The sequence below is a fragment of the Sorex fumeus genome, unplaced genomic scaffold, assembly GCF_029834395.1.
Source record: "Sorex fumeus unplaced genomic scaffold, SorFum_2.1 ptg000047l, whole genome shotgun sequence".
Lineage (NCBI taxonomy): Eukaryota > Metazoa > Chordata > Mammalia > Eulipotyphla > Soricidae > Sorex > Sorex fumeus.
Window position 1 is genome coordinate 24,426,495 of NW_026606104.1, and position 18,983 is coordinate 24,445,477.

General features: G+C 38.5%; 1 protein-coding gene across 8 annotated transcripts in view; it reads left to right on the forward strand.

Annotated features, from left to right (window-relative positions):
- The window catches only part of ZZZ3 (zinc finger ZZ-type containing 3), a 64,878-nt gene that overhangs the window by 11,659 nt on the left and 34,236 nt on the right, over positions 1–18,983 (forward strand). For 3 of the 8 annotated variants that reach the window (XM_056123742.1, XM_056123747.1, XM_056123749.1), the window contains exons 1-2: positions 11,787–11,921; positions 13,876–14,029. The exons of 2 other annotated variants lie outside the window; for them this stretch is intronic. Coding sequence is in view for 2 of the 6 variants with exons in the window: in XM_056123749.1 (XP_055979724.1) it covers positions 14,007–14,029 (23 nt within the window). In the remaining 4 variants the exon portion in view is untranslated. Of the gene's footprint in view, positions 1–11,786; positions 11,935–13,875; positions 14,030–18,983 lie in introns of those variants that run through there. 3 more of the 8 variants (XM_056123743.1, XM_056123748.1, XM_056123746.1) reach the window with 3 other exon arrangements.

Consider the following 18,983-nt stretch of genomic DNA (forward strand, 5'->3'; position numbering starts at 1 on the left):
AGAATTTTGAGGATAATTAGAACAGTGTGCTGAACAAGGTAGTTAAGCTGCTTCATATTTTTTCTTTTTTCTTTTTGTTCTTGGACCATCCCTGGCTGTGGTTAGGGGTTCCTTATGGTTTTGTGCTTAGGGATCACTCCTGGCAGGGCTTGAGGGTCCATATGTGGTGACAAGGATTGAACCTGGGTTGACTGCATGCAAGGCAAGTGTAGTATTTCTTGTACCCACTGTACGATTGCTCCAGCCCTTTCATTGTTTTATGTTTCGTGTTTTTTTAATGTTAGCCTTTTTATCAGATGGTATGAAGATATTTTAATTTGTAGGGATTTTTTTGGTTGTTATTTTAATTATAGTTTATTTTGCTCTGCAGAAGCTTTTTAGTTTTAAGTTGTCTCATTTGGGCTGGAGTGATAGCACAGTGGTGGGGTGTTTGCCTTGCCCACAGCCAGCCCGTCCGAGCCAGGTTCGATTCCTCCACCCCTCTCGGAGAGCCTGGCAAGCTACCTATAGTATCTCGCCTGCATGGCCAAGCCTGGCAAGCTACCCATGACGTATTCGATATGCCAAACACAGTAACAATTGTCACAATGGAGACGTTACTGGGCCTGCTCAAGCAAATCGATGAACAACGGAGGACAGTGACAGTGACAGTTGTCTCATTTGTTTATTTTCACTTTTGTTTCCTTTTTCATGGAGCCAGATTTCCTGTAGATGCCATTGAGACCCAGCAGCATCATGGAGTTTTGCTTATGATATCTGGTTACATAAAATAATATTTTCTGTATTTGTGTGATAAGTTTGAAATGTGAATCTCTACAGTTTTTAATTTATAGAAGTTCATATAACATTGTCTGATGAAATGAATGCTAACTTTCCAGGGAAATGAGCAGTTATATAAGGGTTGGTTTTTTTTTCTCTTTCTCTCCCTTTACTGGATTGAGACTAAACAAATTTTTCATGAAAAATCCTCAAAAATGGTTTAGATATAAAGTGAGATTTAATTTGTAATGTTCAAATTAGATATTGTTTATAACATGCTGATAAATGTCTTGATTAACATTGATTGGGAGAAGGGTATTACAGAAATAAAAGTACAGAATGATGAGGGAATTTAGTGGGAAAGCGTGATGACATGACAAATTTTCTCTTGATTCTGGTAATTTCTTCCTGTGTGTGCATTGTAAACAATGCTTGAATGAAGTGTCATATTTCTCTTACTAGTCCTTTTTAGTTTGAGTTAATTGTGTGGTCAAGTCTTTGCCCAAAGAAAATATTCTTACTGCTTTATAGCAATGTTAAAAAATTTTTTTGATTGAAATATACTCTACAAATAACTACCCATGCACTTTGTGTATTCCCATCTCACGTCCTCCCTTCCTCCCTCCTTCCCTCCCTCCCTCCCCATACCTGGCAATGCTCAGGGTATACTCCTGGCTCTGCACTCAGGAATCGCTCCTGTTGGGTTCAAGAGACCACAAGGGGTGCCAGGGTTCGAACCTGGATCAGCCTCATACAAGGCAAGCATCTGCTGTACTATCTCTCCAGCTCCCTATTGCGTTTTCCTAATGGTATCTTGCTGAACAGAAATTCTAAATCATCGTGTAGCCCAACTCAGCCATTTTTTCAAATAATGCTTTTTTGTGAATTGCTTAAGCAAATAATTGGCGTACTCCAACAAGTTGTGTTCTCCTGTTTTTTCCTCAAAATTTTATTTTTACCTTTTACATTCAGGTGTGCAGTTTGTCTGAATTGATATGTGTGTATGGCATGTAATTTTTAGTATTCAAAAAGCATTTTATTCCATATAGATAGGTGGTTGATCTGGTGTAATTAATTGAAAACCCCTCCTTCCCTCCCTGTACTGCAGTTTCACCTATGCTATAAATCAGGTAGTCATGTTGTTCATAGTCTATTTGGCTTAAAAAAATAAAATCATTGTTAAACTTTTAGAAATAATAAGGTAAAGGTAATTCTGGGCGGAAAAATATCTTTACATTTTTTATCCTGAGAGAAAATAGTAATCGTAAATACTCTACTAGGTGCGTTCAGTATCGGAGCCTAATGCACTGCTTTGTGTTCAGGCTTCACGTCTTTCCGTAGATAGATGGATATTCTTTCCCTTTTTATGAACAAAGACCAGGGAAGAGCTTTGCAGCAGAGATTGAGTTGACTTGCAGAGAAGTATTTTTTCAGAATTTTCCTCTGTTATATGATACTATTCTTTAAACAAGAGACACTCTGTGGAAAACAGTAATAGATCTATCTGTTCCTGTATCTTTTGGTCACCAATGAACTGTTCTCACTGATTTTTTATACATAGTATTAAACTATTGATACAAGTAAATCTATATGTTTTAGCTTATGGAGAACTTGAATGTTGAAAGCCACTGGAAGGAATTATCAATAACGATCATGTGTTATTTATTTTTCAGGCATAATTTTTTCGGCCTCAAAGGAGTTTTTTATTTATGTGTGTTTTGCCATAGTGCAGAGAGCCACATCTTGCTCTTTGGATCAAAATCTAATGTAGACAGTAGAAACTGTAGACAGTAGTGTCTACTGTCTACAATGGATTTCCAGCCTCCATTTCTAGTTTCTATTTCTAGGTTCTAGTTCTGGCTTCTTTAGTTCTGTGATTATAGGCATTTCTTGAATTGCTTGCCATAAATAGGAAATGAACATAATACCTAGCTTGTCTACTTGTGAGGGTATAATGGGCAAGGTCTTTGTTTTTTAAAAGCACAGTTATCAGTAGAGTAGTTAAGATTTTTCTGCTATCACTTTGGTTTTTTTTTTTTAATGGGTGGGGGAGGGAGTGCACACCCAGCTTCTGGACTTCTTTTGGCTCTGCACTCAGGAATCAATCCTGATGGTGCTTGGGGGACCATATACGATGCTTGAGATTGAACCTGGGTTTGCCTCATGTAAGGCAAGTTCCCTACCCACTGTTTTTGTGGTTTTTTTTTTTTTGCTTGACCTGCCCCAGTATTTTTGTTTTGGGAACCATAACTTTTGGGGGGGCCGGGGTAGTGGGGGGAGGCATTTGGTGCCTGAGGATTGAATTCCGGACCTTAAATATGGCACGTGTTCTCCTACTTAAGCCATATCTCTTGGTCCTAAGTTTATTTTGTTTTGTTTTGTGCCCCAAACCAAGGATTTAATTAGTATTTTAATGGAAGCAAGCAGAAAAACTGGCCAAAGAAAAACAGTTTTAAAGAAATAATTATAGTAGCTGGAGAGATAAATTACAGCAGGTAGGGTGCTTGCCTTACACAGGGATGACCGAGTTTGATCTCTGGAATCCCATATGGTCCCCCAAGCACTGACAGGAGTAATTCCTGAAGTCAGAAGCAGGAGTAATCACTAATTATCACTGGATGTTGCCCCCACCTCAGATTTAAAAGGAGGAAAATAAGTTTCTAAGAAAAGGCTTTCAAATAAGTGTAAGGGTATTTACACTATATATGTAAACCACCTTTGATCCATGTTTACAGAATGTTTCAATGACCAGGTTTTGTGTGTTTTTTTTTTTATTGTTTTCATGTGTTTTCTATGCCTGCCTTCCCAGCTTTCTTTAATTTGCTCAATAGGCCAGAACTTGCACAGAAAGAAACATGTTCTGTTGATATATAATTAAGCACAGTTAATGGTTGTTTACGAAGCATTAGACTTCTTGAGTCTGACTAAGTTGACAAACTAGATTTTTGCCTCTGGAAAGAGTAATAAAATTACCTTTATTCTCTAGTTTTAAGGTGCTTACTGCAAAACTGGTGACTAGATCCAAGGGGAAAAAATCAAAAGACTTAGAAATGAAAAAATAGCCATCCTTAGATATCTCCAGGTGTAGTTTTTAATGCTTTCAATAAATAGAAATAACCTCGTGTTCAGAAGAAAGGTGGAGAACTATATTGACATTTCCTTTTTAACTAATGCATTCTGTTGGCAAGGTAAGGTAGGGAGAGACGTTGCTCCCAGGGATCATGTGATATGCCTGGCAGGCTCTGGGAATCCCATGGGGTGCTGGGATCCAAGTCTGTTGTATGCAAGGCAAGCTCCCTACCTGCTGGACTTTCTCTCCAACCCCTAAAAATCCATTTTTAAAAGGCAGTAGTCATGGAGTGATTATATTTGCAACTAAACGAGTTTTTACTGATGTTATCTGTGAAAATTTGATTTTGATTTGTAAACCATTAGGAAAATAAGTTAGGATTTATGAATTTTGTCTACAGCTTGGAAATTATTTTCATCATGGAGTTAATATAGCTGTTGATGAATATCTTAACAGTTTGCCAGACTTTAATCCAGCTCATAAGTTTTTTTTTTTCCCCTTTAATTTTCCCTAGTGCTCCTTTTTTTGTTTGTTTTGTTTTTTGGGTCACACCCAGCAATGCTCAGGGGTTGTTCCTGCCTCTGCACTCAGGAATTACTCCTAGCAGTGCTTGGGGGACTGATGCTGGGTATCGAACCCTGATTGGCTGCATGCAAGGCAAACACCCTACCTGCTGTACTATTGCTCCGCGCCCCCCCCCCAGTGCTCTTTAAATCTGAACAGAAAGTTCATTATTTTGCTCTCTAAATTCATTGACACAGGCTTGAATAAAATATTTTGATAAGAATAATTATATTGGGGCTGGAGCGATAGTAGAGCGGGTGGGGCACTTGCCTTGCATGTGGCCGACCTAGGTTTGATCCCTAGCATCCCTATGGTCCCCTGAGTACCGCTAGGAGTGATTCTTGAGTGCATGAGCCAAGAGTAACTCCTGTGCATCACCGGGTGTGACCCAAAAAGAAAAAAAATAAAGAATAATTACATATAAACCACCTTATAGCTTTAAAATTCATAGGAAAATATGGGAAATAGTCTCAGTGGTTAATGAGCTCATAGCTTATAGAAACATTGTTTTAAAAGTCTTTCGAGCTTAATTCATGTTTTATATTCACTTATGTTTTTAACTTTGTTTTGAATCCCCTTTAATATAATTGAAGTAGAATTAATAAATATTTAGAAATGACAGCTTGATAAATCTTTTTTAATACGTAGTTTTCAAATGTTTAACTATTGGTTTCAATTTACTGTATTTAATTGAAAGAAAATTAAAAAACTTGAAGACCAATTCAATAAGTTTTTATTTTTTAAAATCAGAGTACCAGAGAGGCCAGAGATAAGAGTATAGTGGGTAGAACACTTGGCTTGCATGCTGCCAACCTGAGCTCAATCCTTGGCACACCATATTGTCCCCTGAGCCCTGCCAGGAGTGATCCCTGAGCACAGAGCTAGGATTAAGCCCTGAGTACCACTAGGTGTGGCCCAAAAGCAATCAAGACATAAAAATGCACAGAAACAACCTTTCAACCTCTTCTCCCTCCTCCCCCTCCCCGCCTGCAGGGATGGCACAAGTTAATGGAATTTTTTTAAAGGGTAAATCTAGCCTTATGGAATATAGAATATGTTTTTTATATTTTAATCAGTTCACTAGGGACAGTTTTTTGGGACCCAGGAGCCTTAATACACAGTTTTATTCTTTATGTTTCTTTTTTGAGAATTTTGTTCAATCTTTGAGAGTTCTTTTTGCTTGCTTGTTTGTTTTTGGACCATACCTGGTGATTCTCAGGAGTTTATCCTGGCTCTGCTCTCAGAATCACTTCTACTTCTGGTAGTACTTAAGGAACCACGTGGGATGGTGGGGATTGAACCCCGGTCGGCTGCTTGCAAGGCAAGTGCTCCACTCACTGTCCTATTGGTCTAGCTCCAGTCTTTGAAAATTCTTTGTTAAGATGTTTAATACAGTGGTACATGGGCACTACTGTTTTTTGAGTTTCTTTCTTTGGTTTGATTTTTGATTTTTGGACCACACCCAGCAGTGCTCAGGGGTTGCTCCTGCCTCTACACTCAGGAATTACTCCTGGCATTTCTTGGGAGATCATATAGGATGCCGGGGATTGAACCCGGGTCAACTACCTACAAGATAATTGTCTTACCCACTATTTACTACTTTCTTGCTTCTGTTTTTTGAGTTTCTATCCAAAAACCCATTCTCATTGTTTATATCACCCTCCCCTGCTCACTTTTGCTTCACTGTGAATCATCAATGATAATTTTGGTGATCTTTCATATTCTAAGAATCAGCCTGAAATTTTCTGTTTCTAAAATGGAAGACTATAAATTTTTACTAAAAAGTATACTTTGTTAGATTTTTGTTGTTACTGTTTTTGGGTCATACACAGAAATGCTTGGTGTGGGGGGTTACTCCTGACAATGCACTGAGGAGTCACTTCTAGAGGGCTCTTGTGGGGGGACCATATGAGATGCTGGGAACTGAACCTAGGTAGGTCACATGCTAGGCAAATGCCCTATCTGTTGTACTATCTCTCTGGTCCAAATTTTTCTTTCTCCTTTTTCTTTGTGGGCCACAGACTGCAGTGCTTGGGGCTTGGTGCTCAGATATTTCTCCTGGTGAATAATAGTGCCGGGAATCAAACCTGGGGAAAAGGCATGCAAAGTCTACAATCCAGCCCTTTGAACTTTCTCTCCAGCCCTAGAGTTTACTTTGAACTAAAAATAAAGCAAATCAAATACTGTTTACTTTTGTGCTATGACATCATTAAAGATAAACTGCCTGCTGAGTCAAAATATGTATGACTAGATGGATATTGGCATATGGGAAGAAATGTTTGGGTGGTAGATGGAAGAGAATTTAAAAGGTTATTCTTAGGGTGTGTGTAGGAAGGAGGAATATTAGCGCACGGACTTGGAATCTCTGACTTGCTGCATATGGTCATGAGTTCAACTTTTACTGTCCCTTGTGTGCTGAGAGTGTGGCCCTGGCAGCTCTGCTGTTTGGGCTGTCAGTCATCTCCGAGTTGATAGCAGTGAACTTTGCTGTTCAGTGATCCCCAGTGCCACAAATGATTTCCAGCCATACTGAAGTTATGTGTATAAACACTGCAAAAAGGAAAGATGATCCCTAGTGAGCACCACAACTACAAAAAGGGTGTGTGAGCAATGTGGTCAGGAAGTGCAACCTTTGGTGAACACATGGAAGGAAGTGTCCAGCAAGGCTGAGAAACTCACTCATGTGGTTCCAGAGGCCATCTTCAAATAGCCAAGTTAGAAAGGTACTGGAAATAAGGCATAGTCAGTTAGTTGAGGGTTCAGGAATTAGTATTTGAAAAATAATTTTATTTTCTTTGAGGACTTAACAGTCACCTCCCCCCCCCCCCCCCGCCCCATGGAGGAGGGGCCACACCCATTGATTCTCAGGGGCCACTCCAGGCTCAGTGCTTGCCGGACATTCCTGGCATTTCTTTAATGGGCCATATGTGGTGTCCATCATCCAAGCTGGGGCAGGGCCCTTTGTGCCTTAGTCCCTGAACTATGTCTCTGACCCTATTTAGTGTTTTTCCACAAGTAACTTAGAATTCTCTCTTTTGTTTTATTGATTGATTCCAGGGATAGAACCCAGGACTTAACATTCTATCACTGAACTGCTTTTCTGCTCTCTCAAAATTAGAGCACTGTTAGCACTGTCCTCCTGAGGTTCATTGATTTGCTCGAGCGGACACCAGAGACGTCTCCATTGTGAGAATTGTTATTTACTGATTTTGGCATATCGAATATGCCACAGGGAGCTTGCCAGGCTTTGCCATGAGGGCGGGATACTCTCAGTAGCTTGCCGGACTCTCCAAGAGGGATGGAGGAATCGAACCCGGGTTGGCCGCGTGCAAGGCAAATGTCCTACCCGCTGTGCTCTCGCTCCAGTTCTCTCAGAATTATTTAAAAATAAAACATATTGCATATATTGAAAAGTTTTACTTACAACAAACTGATGCATTTGGCACTAACTTAATGAATATATTGTCTTTTTTTTGTTTGTTTTTGCTGGAGAGTGGGCACATCTGGCTTTGCTCAGGATTTAGGATTGAGCACAAAATCAGTTACCTGGATCACTCCTAGCAGTGCTTAGGGGATTATATGGAGGGCTGTGGATTGATCTCAGGCCAGCTACGTGCAAGGCAAATGTCCTATCCACTGTACTACTTCTTTAGCCCAACGTTAAACTTTGTTATGAAATTCTCTTACATAGTAAAATTTCAGTGTCATCATTTATTAAAAATGGGTGGTCACTTTGGCTACGCTCAGGACTTAACTCCTGGCAGTACTCTGGAGACCAACCATATATGGTGCCTGTGATTGACCACGGTTAGCTTGTGTGCAAGGCAAGTACATTAACCCCATAACCCTATATCATCACTTTGGTTTAGTGTCATAGTTTAGACTGCATTCAGATTAGACTTCGGTTAGACTTCTGCTTGCATACTTGATGTGTGTGTATTTTATAACTTTGCTATGTCACTACAACTGATGCTATTTTTTAGTAAAGTTTCTGTAGGCTTTTAAAGCGATTTCTTACGTGCTGTGAATCTGAGATTCGTGTGTCTGTTTCACAGTAGTACCAGTGTTAGACTACAAATAGTAGAAAAAGTATTTCTTTTTAATCAGATTGGTTTTTGGATTTGCTTTTACATTCTTGAATAGTCAATGATTTTTTTTAGTACATGGAAACAAACAGAGCTCTGTAGCAAGAATTAAAGGCAGCCTTAGAAATAGACTTTAAATGGTTTGTTTTACATTCTGTATTCTTTATAAAAGACAAAATTGTGTGTGTGTGTGTGTGTGTGTGTGTGTGTGTGTATGTGTGCGTGCGTGCCACACCCAGTGGTACTCAGGGCTTATTCCTGGCTCTGTGCTCAGGAATTACTCCTGGCAGTGTTTGGGGGACCATATGGGGGTGCCTGGGATCCAACCCAGGTTAGCCACATTCACAGCAAGCTCCTTGCCTGCTACAGTCTCCAACCCCCTAAAATAGCTAATTAAAAAGATTTCTGGAATAAGTTACTAAGTTAACTATCATAGCTTATCATTATTCAAAGTAGTTCTCTGCTCAGAAAGCATCTTGCAGAATGTTTAAATTTAGTATGCTTAATGAAATGGGGAATGCAGTGTCAGGAATATGAGTTTTAGGTAGTTTAACTTATGTGTTGGAACAGAAAAAATTGTGGCACTTTTAAAATTTAGGATTAGCTTGATGTGTGTTCAATTTTTATGGCATTAAAATATCAACATTTGAAAACATTAGAGATTTTGTTCTTGTGTTTGAAGATAAGAACACAGTATAAAAATTAAAACTTTTTTTTTAAATCACTCCTGGCAGGGCTTGGGGGAACAGATATTGCTAGGGACCAAACCTGGATTTGCCACTTGCAGGGCAAATGCTCTACCTGCCGTACTGTCTCCAGTATCAGTGTGTTTTTTTTTTTTTTTTTTTTTTTTTTTTTAAATTTTGAGCCACAGTACCTGTGCTCAGGGCTAAGTCCTGGCTGTGCATTTAGGGATCAGTTTTGGTGGGCTAGCAAGAACAAATCTAGGTCAGCTGCATACAAGAGCCATACCCGCTGTGCCAGTGCTTTTAATTACTATTTATTCTATTGTTTACAAGACTTTTTTAGTGAGAAGGTCTAGCAGATTGACAATACCAATAACAGATTTATTCTCTAAATAGGTGTAGTCCTCACTTCGTCATCTCTGCAGAATTTTGCTCTTATATTTGTTTTCGTATTGAAGTTAATACAAAATGGTACACTATAGTGAATTGTAGAATGCAATTCTTTCTTCTATTTTTCTTTTTGGCTCTCTGGGTGACAATCGGCGAGCTTAGGGGTTACTCTACTCCTGGCTCTGCATTCAGGAATCACTCCTGGTGGTGCTCAGGGGACCATTTGGGATGCTGGGGATCAAACCCTGGTTAGCTGAATGTAAGGCAAACTCACTACCTTGTGTACTATATTGCTCCACCTCTCTTTGATGTTTTTGAATGAATAGTTTGTTGTTTTGGAGCTTGTTACTTATTTTTTAAAAATTTTAATTTTTAAAAACTTTTTGGGGCTAGAGTGATAGCACAGCGGGTAGGGCGTTTGCCTTGCACGCGGCCAACCCAGGTTCGATTCCCAGCATCCCATATGGTCCCCCGAGCACTGCCAGGAGTGATTCCTGAGTGCATGAGCCTGGAGTAGCCCCTGTGCATCGCCGGTGTGACCCCCCCCCCAAATTTTTTTTTAATTGAATCCCTGGAATAGAGCATTAAAAAGCTGTTCATGATTGATTTTTAGTCATCCAGCACAAGTTTCCCGTGGTTCCTTCCCATCACCCCCACCCCACCCCCACTTTTCCTCTCTGTCTGTCTGTCTCTGTCTGTCTGTCCCTCCCTCCTCTCCCTCTCTCCCTCCCCCCCCCTTCCCTCCGCCTTTTTGGGCATTTTGGTTTGCAATATTGATACTGAAAGCTTATCGAGAATATCCCTTACCTACTTTTAAACCTCAGATTTTGTCCAGCGTGATCATTCCTAGCTATTATTGTCATAGCGATCTCTTCTGTCTTACCAACCCTCAGTCCCACACACACTTGTGATTAGTTTCAACCTTTGACCAGTCCTCTTAACCCCTGTTTACCCTGGCCGTGGATTTTATTCTTCTACTATATATATATATATATACACACACACACACACACATATATATGTTATATACCACAAGTGAGTGCAGTTGTTCTATGTCTGTCCCTTTCTTTCTGACTTATTTCACTCAGCATGATCCTCTCCATGTCCATCCATTTATAGGCAAATTTCATGACTTCAATTTTCTTGACATGAACTTGTTATTTTCACTGACTGGTGAAATGGTCTGTTATAAGCAATTGATGCGTATCTCAGATTTATAACCTACAACTAAGTTTTTTACAAAGCTTTTAATGGATTTATTTGTATAGCTGCATCTTTGTTTTTGTCACATTTGTTTTCTGTTTGAAAAGTAACTGATAAATTAGTCACAGTGGCATAAATCTTATCAAGGAAATTATATTGTTTCAAAGATAGCAAATGCTTGAAAGTCTCATTTGAGGCAAAGTTGTGATCTTACTTTGCTGCCTTAGCACAACGGGTAGGGCGTTCGCCTTATAAGCGGCCAACATGGCCGACCCGAGTTCGATTCCTCCGCCCCTCTCGGAGAGCCCGGCAAGCTACCGAGAGTATTCGATATGCCAGACACAGTAACAACAAAGTCTCCAATGGAGACGTTACTGGGCCCGCTCGAGCAAATCGACGATCAACGGGAGGGCCTTTACCTTTACCTTTATTTTTGTTTTATTTTGGGGCCATACTCTGTGGTTCTTGGGGTCACTCCTACCAGTGTTTGAGGAACCACGCAGTGCGTGGGGGTCGAACCTGGGCCTCCTGAATGAAAATCATGCTCTTAATCTCTTTAGCCCCTTTACTGAATTTTAAGCATTCTAGACATTTTTAGTCCCTAATATTGTACAACACACAAAAAAGTACTTTTCTATTAATGTCTGATAAATCATAGGCTTATGGAAAATGAGGCACATTTATATTTATAGTCAGGAGAGGAATTCAGATTTTTTCTTCAGAATAAAAGTTTTGAAATATTTTTCTGAATACCTGTAGAATTTGTAAGTAAATCATTCCAGTGAGTTAAGATATTTATTTTTGTAACTAAATAAAAACAATTTAGAGCTGGATCAGAAGTGCTTGCATTGCATGTGGCGACGTGGGTTTGATCCCAAGCATCCCCTGTGGTCCCGAGCACTGCTGGGTGTGGCCTGGCAACAACAAACAACATTCATGAGAAATGAAGTGTGCTGTGTATGTTAGTATTATCCTTAACTCTATCAACAGTAACATATCCATGGTGACTATATTGTGATTTCCCTTCACAGATATCAAGTTGTTCTAGTACAACCCTATAAATAATTAATATCTGAAGTCTTAATATAACATGGATATTAACAGTGATGACAAATAAATGCAGACGCTTGGGAATCAGATACTAGGCGAAACTCATTTTAAAAGGTAAGAAAATAATGTAATCTTAAGCCCAGATGAGCTTTAGTTTGTAGAAATAATTGAATAAAAGTTCTTTCTCAGTATATCAGGCTTCTAAGAAACATTTCTGTATGATTCTCTATATTAGTACAACTCAGCTGTAAGTATCAGTTCTTTCATGACACTAAGATATTCTTGCCTGGTAAATGTCATAATAGATTACATTTCTGTAGCGAATACTATCCAAATTGGGTAGTAATGTGGCTGGCTGGAATGTGATAGTGCTAGAATGAACGTATTCATATAAACTCATTAGAGATCTTTCTTTCTTCCTTTTTTTTTTTTTAAGGTATGTTGGGGGGTCATACCCAGCAATGCTCAGGGGTTACTCCTGACTCTGCACACAGAAATTACTCCTTTACTCCTGGCAGTGCTTGGGGGACTGTATGTGGTACTGGGGATTGAACCCAGTTTGGCTGTGTGCAAGGCAAACACCTTACCCAGTGTACTTTCTCTCAGGCCCCAAAAAGTATATTTTAAAGATTACTTTTTGTAGTATTATGCTTTCTTTCTGCACCCACCTCAGATTAATATATAACATTTGGAGGTAATGGTGTCAGGGATTGATCACAAATTCTCATATATTCAGTAATGTGCTCAGCCACTGGCCTGGCCCCCAGAACTTTTTTAAGGCAATATTGAGTGGTTTTATTTAGAGCTATTTATTACCTTGTACTTTTTACAAGGCAGATTTGGAGAGAAGTTGCATTTATAGGTATTAGCCTATTTCTCTATTAGTGGTTGAAAACATAATTTATTTTTATTAGTGACTCAGGTTTATAAAGTTTGAAATTGCATTAGCTTTTAAATGATAACTTATCACTGAAAAAAGTCTGCTTTAGAACATTGTATAATATATGTATTATACATATATATGTATAATATATACATAATACACACACGCTTATAATAAAGTGATACTTACCATCATGAAAATGTTTTTTTCCTGGTGTTCCTCCTTATTTTATGGATGGATGCTTACAGCTACTGCTGTAGCTAGTTGTACATTTTATTATAATAACATTATAGAGTAAAAAATTAATGTAAGTACCCAGACTGTCCAAGAAATGGAATGCAATTAATTTGTTATAAATAATGAATTGGTCCAAATGAGTATTAAAATCCTTGCTGTTTTTGTCCTTGTTAAAAATAAAAAAATAGAATTTTGTCATATTTTAGTAGCCAGCAAGATTTTATGTAGGGACCTGAGTCAAATGACTGTAGTGCCTGCTTTGCTTGCAGGTGCCTCAGATTCAATCCCTGTCACTACATGCACTCCATGTTCCAAGCATGGTTGGGAGTGGCCCATCCCCATTTAAAAAAAAAATTCTGTCATGTTAGATTTATAGACAGTTTGGTTGGTATACATGGCTGCACTATTTTGTGGTTCAGTTTTCAGTTTTGCATAAGTCTAAAATTCAGAAGATCCCCATAGTTTTAAGAGTAGCACTGTCCTGTAGCACTGTCCTCCTGTTGTTTATTTGCTCAAGTGGGAAGAAATTAAAAATTCTGAATGAGAAACCCTAACAAGAGCAGTTTTGAGTTCACAAAATAAACTTTTGTTCAAAAAAACTAATTCTACTCAAATTAAATATTAAGTTTATTTAGTATACTTAGGTTTTTTTGAGCAAGAAACTTCTTTTAGTGGTTTCTGAAAATTTTACCCTCTTTTTAATTGAATCACCATGAGATACACAGTTAAGAAGCTGTTCATGATTGGGTTTCAGTCATACAGTGGGTTTCTGAGTTTTTTTTTTTTTCCAATTTCATAGTATCTCTGAGACTACAGCGTTACAAGAATTACCAAAGATGTTAACTATAAACAAATACTCTAATATCCTTTATTTTTTTATGGAAAAGCTAACTCTAATAGAATAAGGTAATTTTCTTCTTTAATTTATTTTATTTACTTTTTTTAAAGAAAGGAATTTAGGAAGTTCTAGTATTCTTCATGGCTGAAGCAGAGATTCTGAAACCCTGAAGTTTAAGCTCTATTCTAGATCATAGCTTCAACTACTTCAGAATATAAGGAAAAGAGATAATTTTTCCACAATGATAGATCTTTGGTTGTACAGGTAAGTTATTTAGTTTTGCAGTAGTGTAGATAATTATAGTTTGATTTTTCTTTTCTTTTTCTTGAGGTGTGGGGTGTTCTACTTTTCTATACTCCCTTAGGTTCATGGGAAGTTGTCTAGATTGGCTGGGTATTTGTAGGAATGTGGAGTTATAAAGATTAAGGATGAAAATTTTTTTCTGCTAATGGGAATCCGTGAAGTGATTAAGTTCTTTAGAGCCTTATCCATTTTCATACTACCTTAGGTAGTTCTCATTCAAGGCATTATGAACTTTCTTGACTTCTCTTTCTTCTGTTTCTTTTGCATTCTGCTCCTGAGCTCCATTCGTGATCCCCTGTGGTTTTTAAGTGTTTCCTTTCAGCTCACTCTTTCTTTGTTATCTTTTCCCCCTCTCTTAATGGAGAAGAAAGAACTCTCCTTACATAAAAAATATAGTTTTCAGACTTGGTTGGGTTGTGTAGATGGTTTCAGGTTTCACATTCCTACCTATATATGAATGTTTCTCAGCCTGTTTTTGACCATGGTTTCTTTCTGACTTTGTTTCCTTTCTGTGCTGTGGTCCACGTCCCATGATTGGCCCCTTGTCTCATGCAGTGGACCCCATTTATATGATTTTTCACCTCCGGTTTCCTTGGAATATCATGGGGGGCCTACAGGGACCCCATATGGCCCCAAGTTGAGGAGCACTGCTGTACGACTTAGATATGCAGTAGTAATGGTACAACTAAAGAAATGTGTATCTTAAAAGAATTTTATGACATGCATAGTCTAAACCATTAATAAGTAATCCAGACTTAGGAAAATCTAGACATAGGAAAATCATGTTACTAACTCTTGCCATTTGTTCTTGCTTTGACTCTTCCTTTTGTTTATCTTCATGGAGGCATGACTGCTTTCTTAAGAATTTTTCCCTTAGTGAAGTTAAATATTACAATAAGAGATAATTTGTTTGAACATTGAGGACTATTAGTACAGTTCCCAAAATAAAGTATTCTGTTCTGGTAATTAAAGTAGGAACAAAAGGTTATATAGGCAGTGTCTGTGAGGTGTCGTTTTTGACATTGCTTTGGGAAGAATTGATAGTTGGAGTAGTGTTTCATTTGGTGGTTCTTTTCAGCTTAATGTTTATTTTCCCTTTCAATTCCTGCTTATTTATTCTGCAGATGGGATTATAGGAGCTGGAGATTTGTGATCTGAATCATGCCTGATATTATTTCAGAGTGTTTCAGAATTCTGTAGTTAGATTTGAGGTAAAGGTAGATAAAAGTTTGGGGGTAGATAAAAGGTAGATAAAAATTACAATCTGTAAAATTATAGGTAGAATTTAGGATCTATCTGGCTGAATAGACTTGCACTAAGTTTTGCTATTCTCAGTTATATCCTGCAGTAGAATGAAAACTTATGGGTATGGGAGAGGATTAGGCAGTCTAATTTTCATGATCACTTGCATTTTCTTTCTTCAGTTTCAAAAAGTTCCATGTTTATTAATTGGTGGGTAGTAGGGAAAAGTACATTTTAGTTATATATTGGGCTTTTTGCTCATGCAAACATTCTAAATCTTTCCTTTCTAATTTGTAAAACAAGTGTGTTGAATTTTAGTCCCACTGGGTATTGAATAGGGTTTTCACCATGTGCCTCTATTTTTTTTTTTTTTACCATATCCTGCCGTGCTCCAGTATCACTCTTGTTGAGATTCATAGGGTTTTCACCATGTGCCTCTATTTTTTTTTTTTTTTACCATATCCTGCCGTGCTCCAGTATCACTCTTGTTGAGATTCTGGGGGATCATGTGGGATCACAGGGGTGAGTACTGGTCCACTACTTACAACGCAGAGTTGACTGCGTGCAAGGCAATCCCTTCCTATGTACTTTATAACCATATCCATGGCCCTCCTATTTCTTTCACTAGCCATGGGTATCTTTCTGCAATTCTTTGTAAATAGAATTATGAATTTCTTTTTATTTCCCCAACAATTTTTAGCAGGATCCTAATTTTGCCCTCCAAATATCTCCATGAATTACTTTAGTTACTATAGCTAAAATGAAACAGTTGCTGCTTAAGTTTATAATATTTTTTTGTTTTGTTTTGGGGCCTCAGGGTTTACTTTTGGCTCTGTGCTTAGGGATCACTCCTGGTGGTACTCAGGGGACTATCTGGGATGCCTGGGACCCAACTTGGTTGACCAACATGCAAGGCAATCATCTTAGCCGCTGTACTATCTCTCTGGCCTGAGTTTTTAATATTTCACTATTCATGGCAAGAACAGCTTTGAGAGTTGCTTGAGATAATCACATTTTAAAACTGTAGCTGAATTTTGCATAAATTTATTAGTTATAGTAAGTGCCTTTGTATATGCCTATCTGAAATAGAAAAAAAATGAAGAAAATCATTAGAACAGAAAAAAAAAAGCATCAACGAGGACGTTAAACTTCCTTTTAATTCCAGTCTTTAGAATTTGTACCAATTTTTAACTCGAAAGTACATAAGCCCAAGAGGTTTCCATAGTCCTCTATTTGGTGCTTTCAGAGCCAAAATGGTATTTTTGGAACAAATAATGAACTAAAAGATGTACTAGAATAGGTCTAAATTGCAGCGTTAGACTTTAAATAGAATTTTGCCTGATTGAAGTAGTCTAAGGTAATGGTTCTCAAAATCTAAAAGTCAGGGGGCTGGAGCGATAGCACAGAGGATAGGACGTTTGCTTTGTACGCGGCCAACCTGGATTCTATTTCCAGCATCCCATATGGTCCCCTGAGCACCACCAGGAGTAACTCCTGAGTGCAGAGTCAGGAGTAACACCTGTGCATCGCCGGGTGTGACCCAAAAAAAAGCGAAAAAAAAAATCTAAAAGGCATATAAAGTGTTCTGGGAATTTGACTAATGTGGTAGGCTTTGGACAGACCTTATAGGAGGTGGTACTGGTTTATAGGTTATGCTGTGAGGTTATAAGAGTTTAAGGTATCAAAAGGTTTGTGTTAAGAAACAGGTTTTCTTTAAATAGACCTCAATAGCAAGGATTTGAGAATTCTAAATCTTGATCTTCACTGTACTTGTTGAATGAAATAAAATTTATAAGGGAATAAGAAAGGCCTAACTTCGTTTTATTTTGGGGGGGTGTTGGTTTGGGGGACACATCTGGCAGTGCTCAGGGGTTATTCCTGGCTCTTTGCCCAGGAATTACTCCTCTCCTGCTCATGGGTCCATATGGGGTGCTGGGGATAGAATCTAGGTGGGCTGTGTGCAAGGCAAACACCCTACCCACTGTACTAGTGCTCTGTCCCCTCCCACCCCATTCCCCACCCCCCAAGAAAGGCCTAACTTTTCTGTCAGTTTTGATCACTGGAGTGGTAAAGAAATAATGAACTTTCAAATATGGTGTTTATTATGATATAAATGTACACATGAGTACTAATAATTGTTTATTACATTAAGAATAACAAGAGGTAGAGAATTTACTCTTCTTCAAACTAGGGTGGAAAGAGAAGGATTGGGATACCTATTACTTGAAGCATTTGAAGTTTTTGTACCTTTAACTGGAATTGCATATTATTTTAATTTTATTATTTTTATTGGTTTTGTTCCATACCAGGTGGTACTCCAGGGCTATTTTTGGCTCTGTGCTCAGGAGTGAGAACTGGGGTCAGCTGCTTGCAAGGCCAGTCAATGCCTTATCCCCTGTACTATCTTTCTAGCATCATATTTTATTTTAAACTTTTTGTTTTTGGTGATGATCAGGGCTTACCACTGGCAGTGCTCAGGGCTTATTTCTGGAAAGCTTGGGGGACAATTTGGAGTGCCAGGGAATGAACCTAGGTCAGCCTCATGCAAAGCAAGAACCATAGCCACTGTGCTGCCTCTGTAGTCGTGGCATCATGTTTTAAAACATAAAGGTTAACATTGTTTTCTGTGCTTGTAAAATATTCCTATTGCAAGTATCATTTTGAGATGTGAATTAAAAATATAATTAAAGTTGTTTTAATTAATTTAATGCTATAATAGGGCTGGAGCGATAGCACAGAGGTAGGGCGTTTGCCGTGCACACAGCCAGCCCGGCCGAGCCGGATTTGATTCCTCCGCCCCTCTCAGAGAGCCCGGCAAGCTGTTGAGAGTATCTCCCCCGCACGGCAAAGCCTGGCAAGCTACCCATGACGTATTCGATATGCCAAACACAGTAACATCAAGTCTCAAAATGGAGACGTTACTGGGCCCGCTCGAGCAAATCGATGAACAACGGGAGGATAGTGTGCTATAATAATGATAGCTTATAAAAGTTTGTTTTTAGAGCAGAGAGATAAGACTATGGACTTTATACACACTTTGGCCATCGAGGTTTGTCCTGCTGGACAAGAACTGTATGCTGCCAGGTGTGGCCCCAAAATTTAAAAAAAAATTTACACACAAATTATATTTTCTTTGTATGTTTACATAAGTATCTAATGTTTCAAAATTAGTGAACCTTCACATTGAGTGCTCCTAGTTACATTAAACAAATAGATTTTTTTTTCTTTTGATTTTTGGGCCATGCTAGAGGTTGCTTCCAGCTCTGTGCTCCAGGGTTCGCTCCTGGAGGTTTTTAGGAGACCATGTAGTGCTGAAACCTAGGTCTCATGCATAGCTCTTTGGACTGTCACTGGTTTGAAACAAATTTCAATATTTTTCAGTTTTTTTGTTTTTTGCTTTTTTGGGTTACTCCTGGCTTTGACTAAGGAATTAACTCCTGACTATGCTCTAGGGACCATATGGGATTCCGGGGATTGAACCCAGGTCAGCTGTGTGCAAGGCAAATACCCTACCTGCTCTCTATTGCTCTGGCTCCCATTGTTCTAGTTTCATGTTTTTTGAAAAACAAATTTAAGGTTTTTTTGAAAAACAAGTTTTTTTTTTTTTAATTCTTTTGGTAGTTGGAAGTTCAGGTTGTTACATTTTAATCTAGGCAGGGTTTGTGAGTCTTAC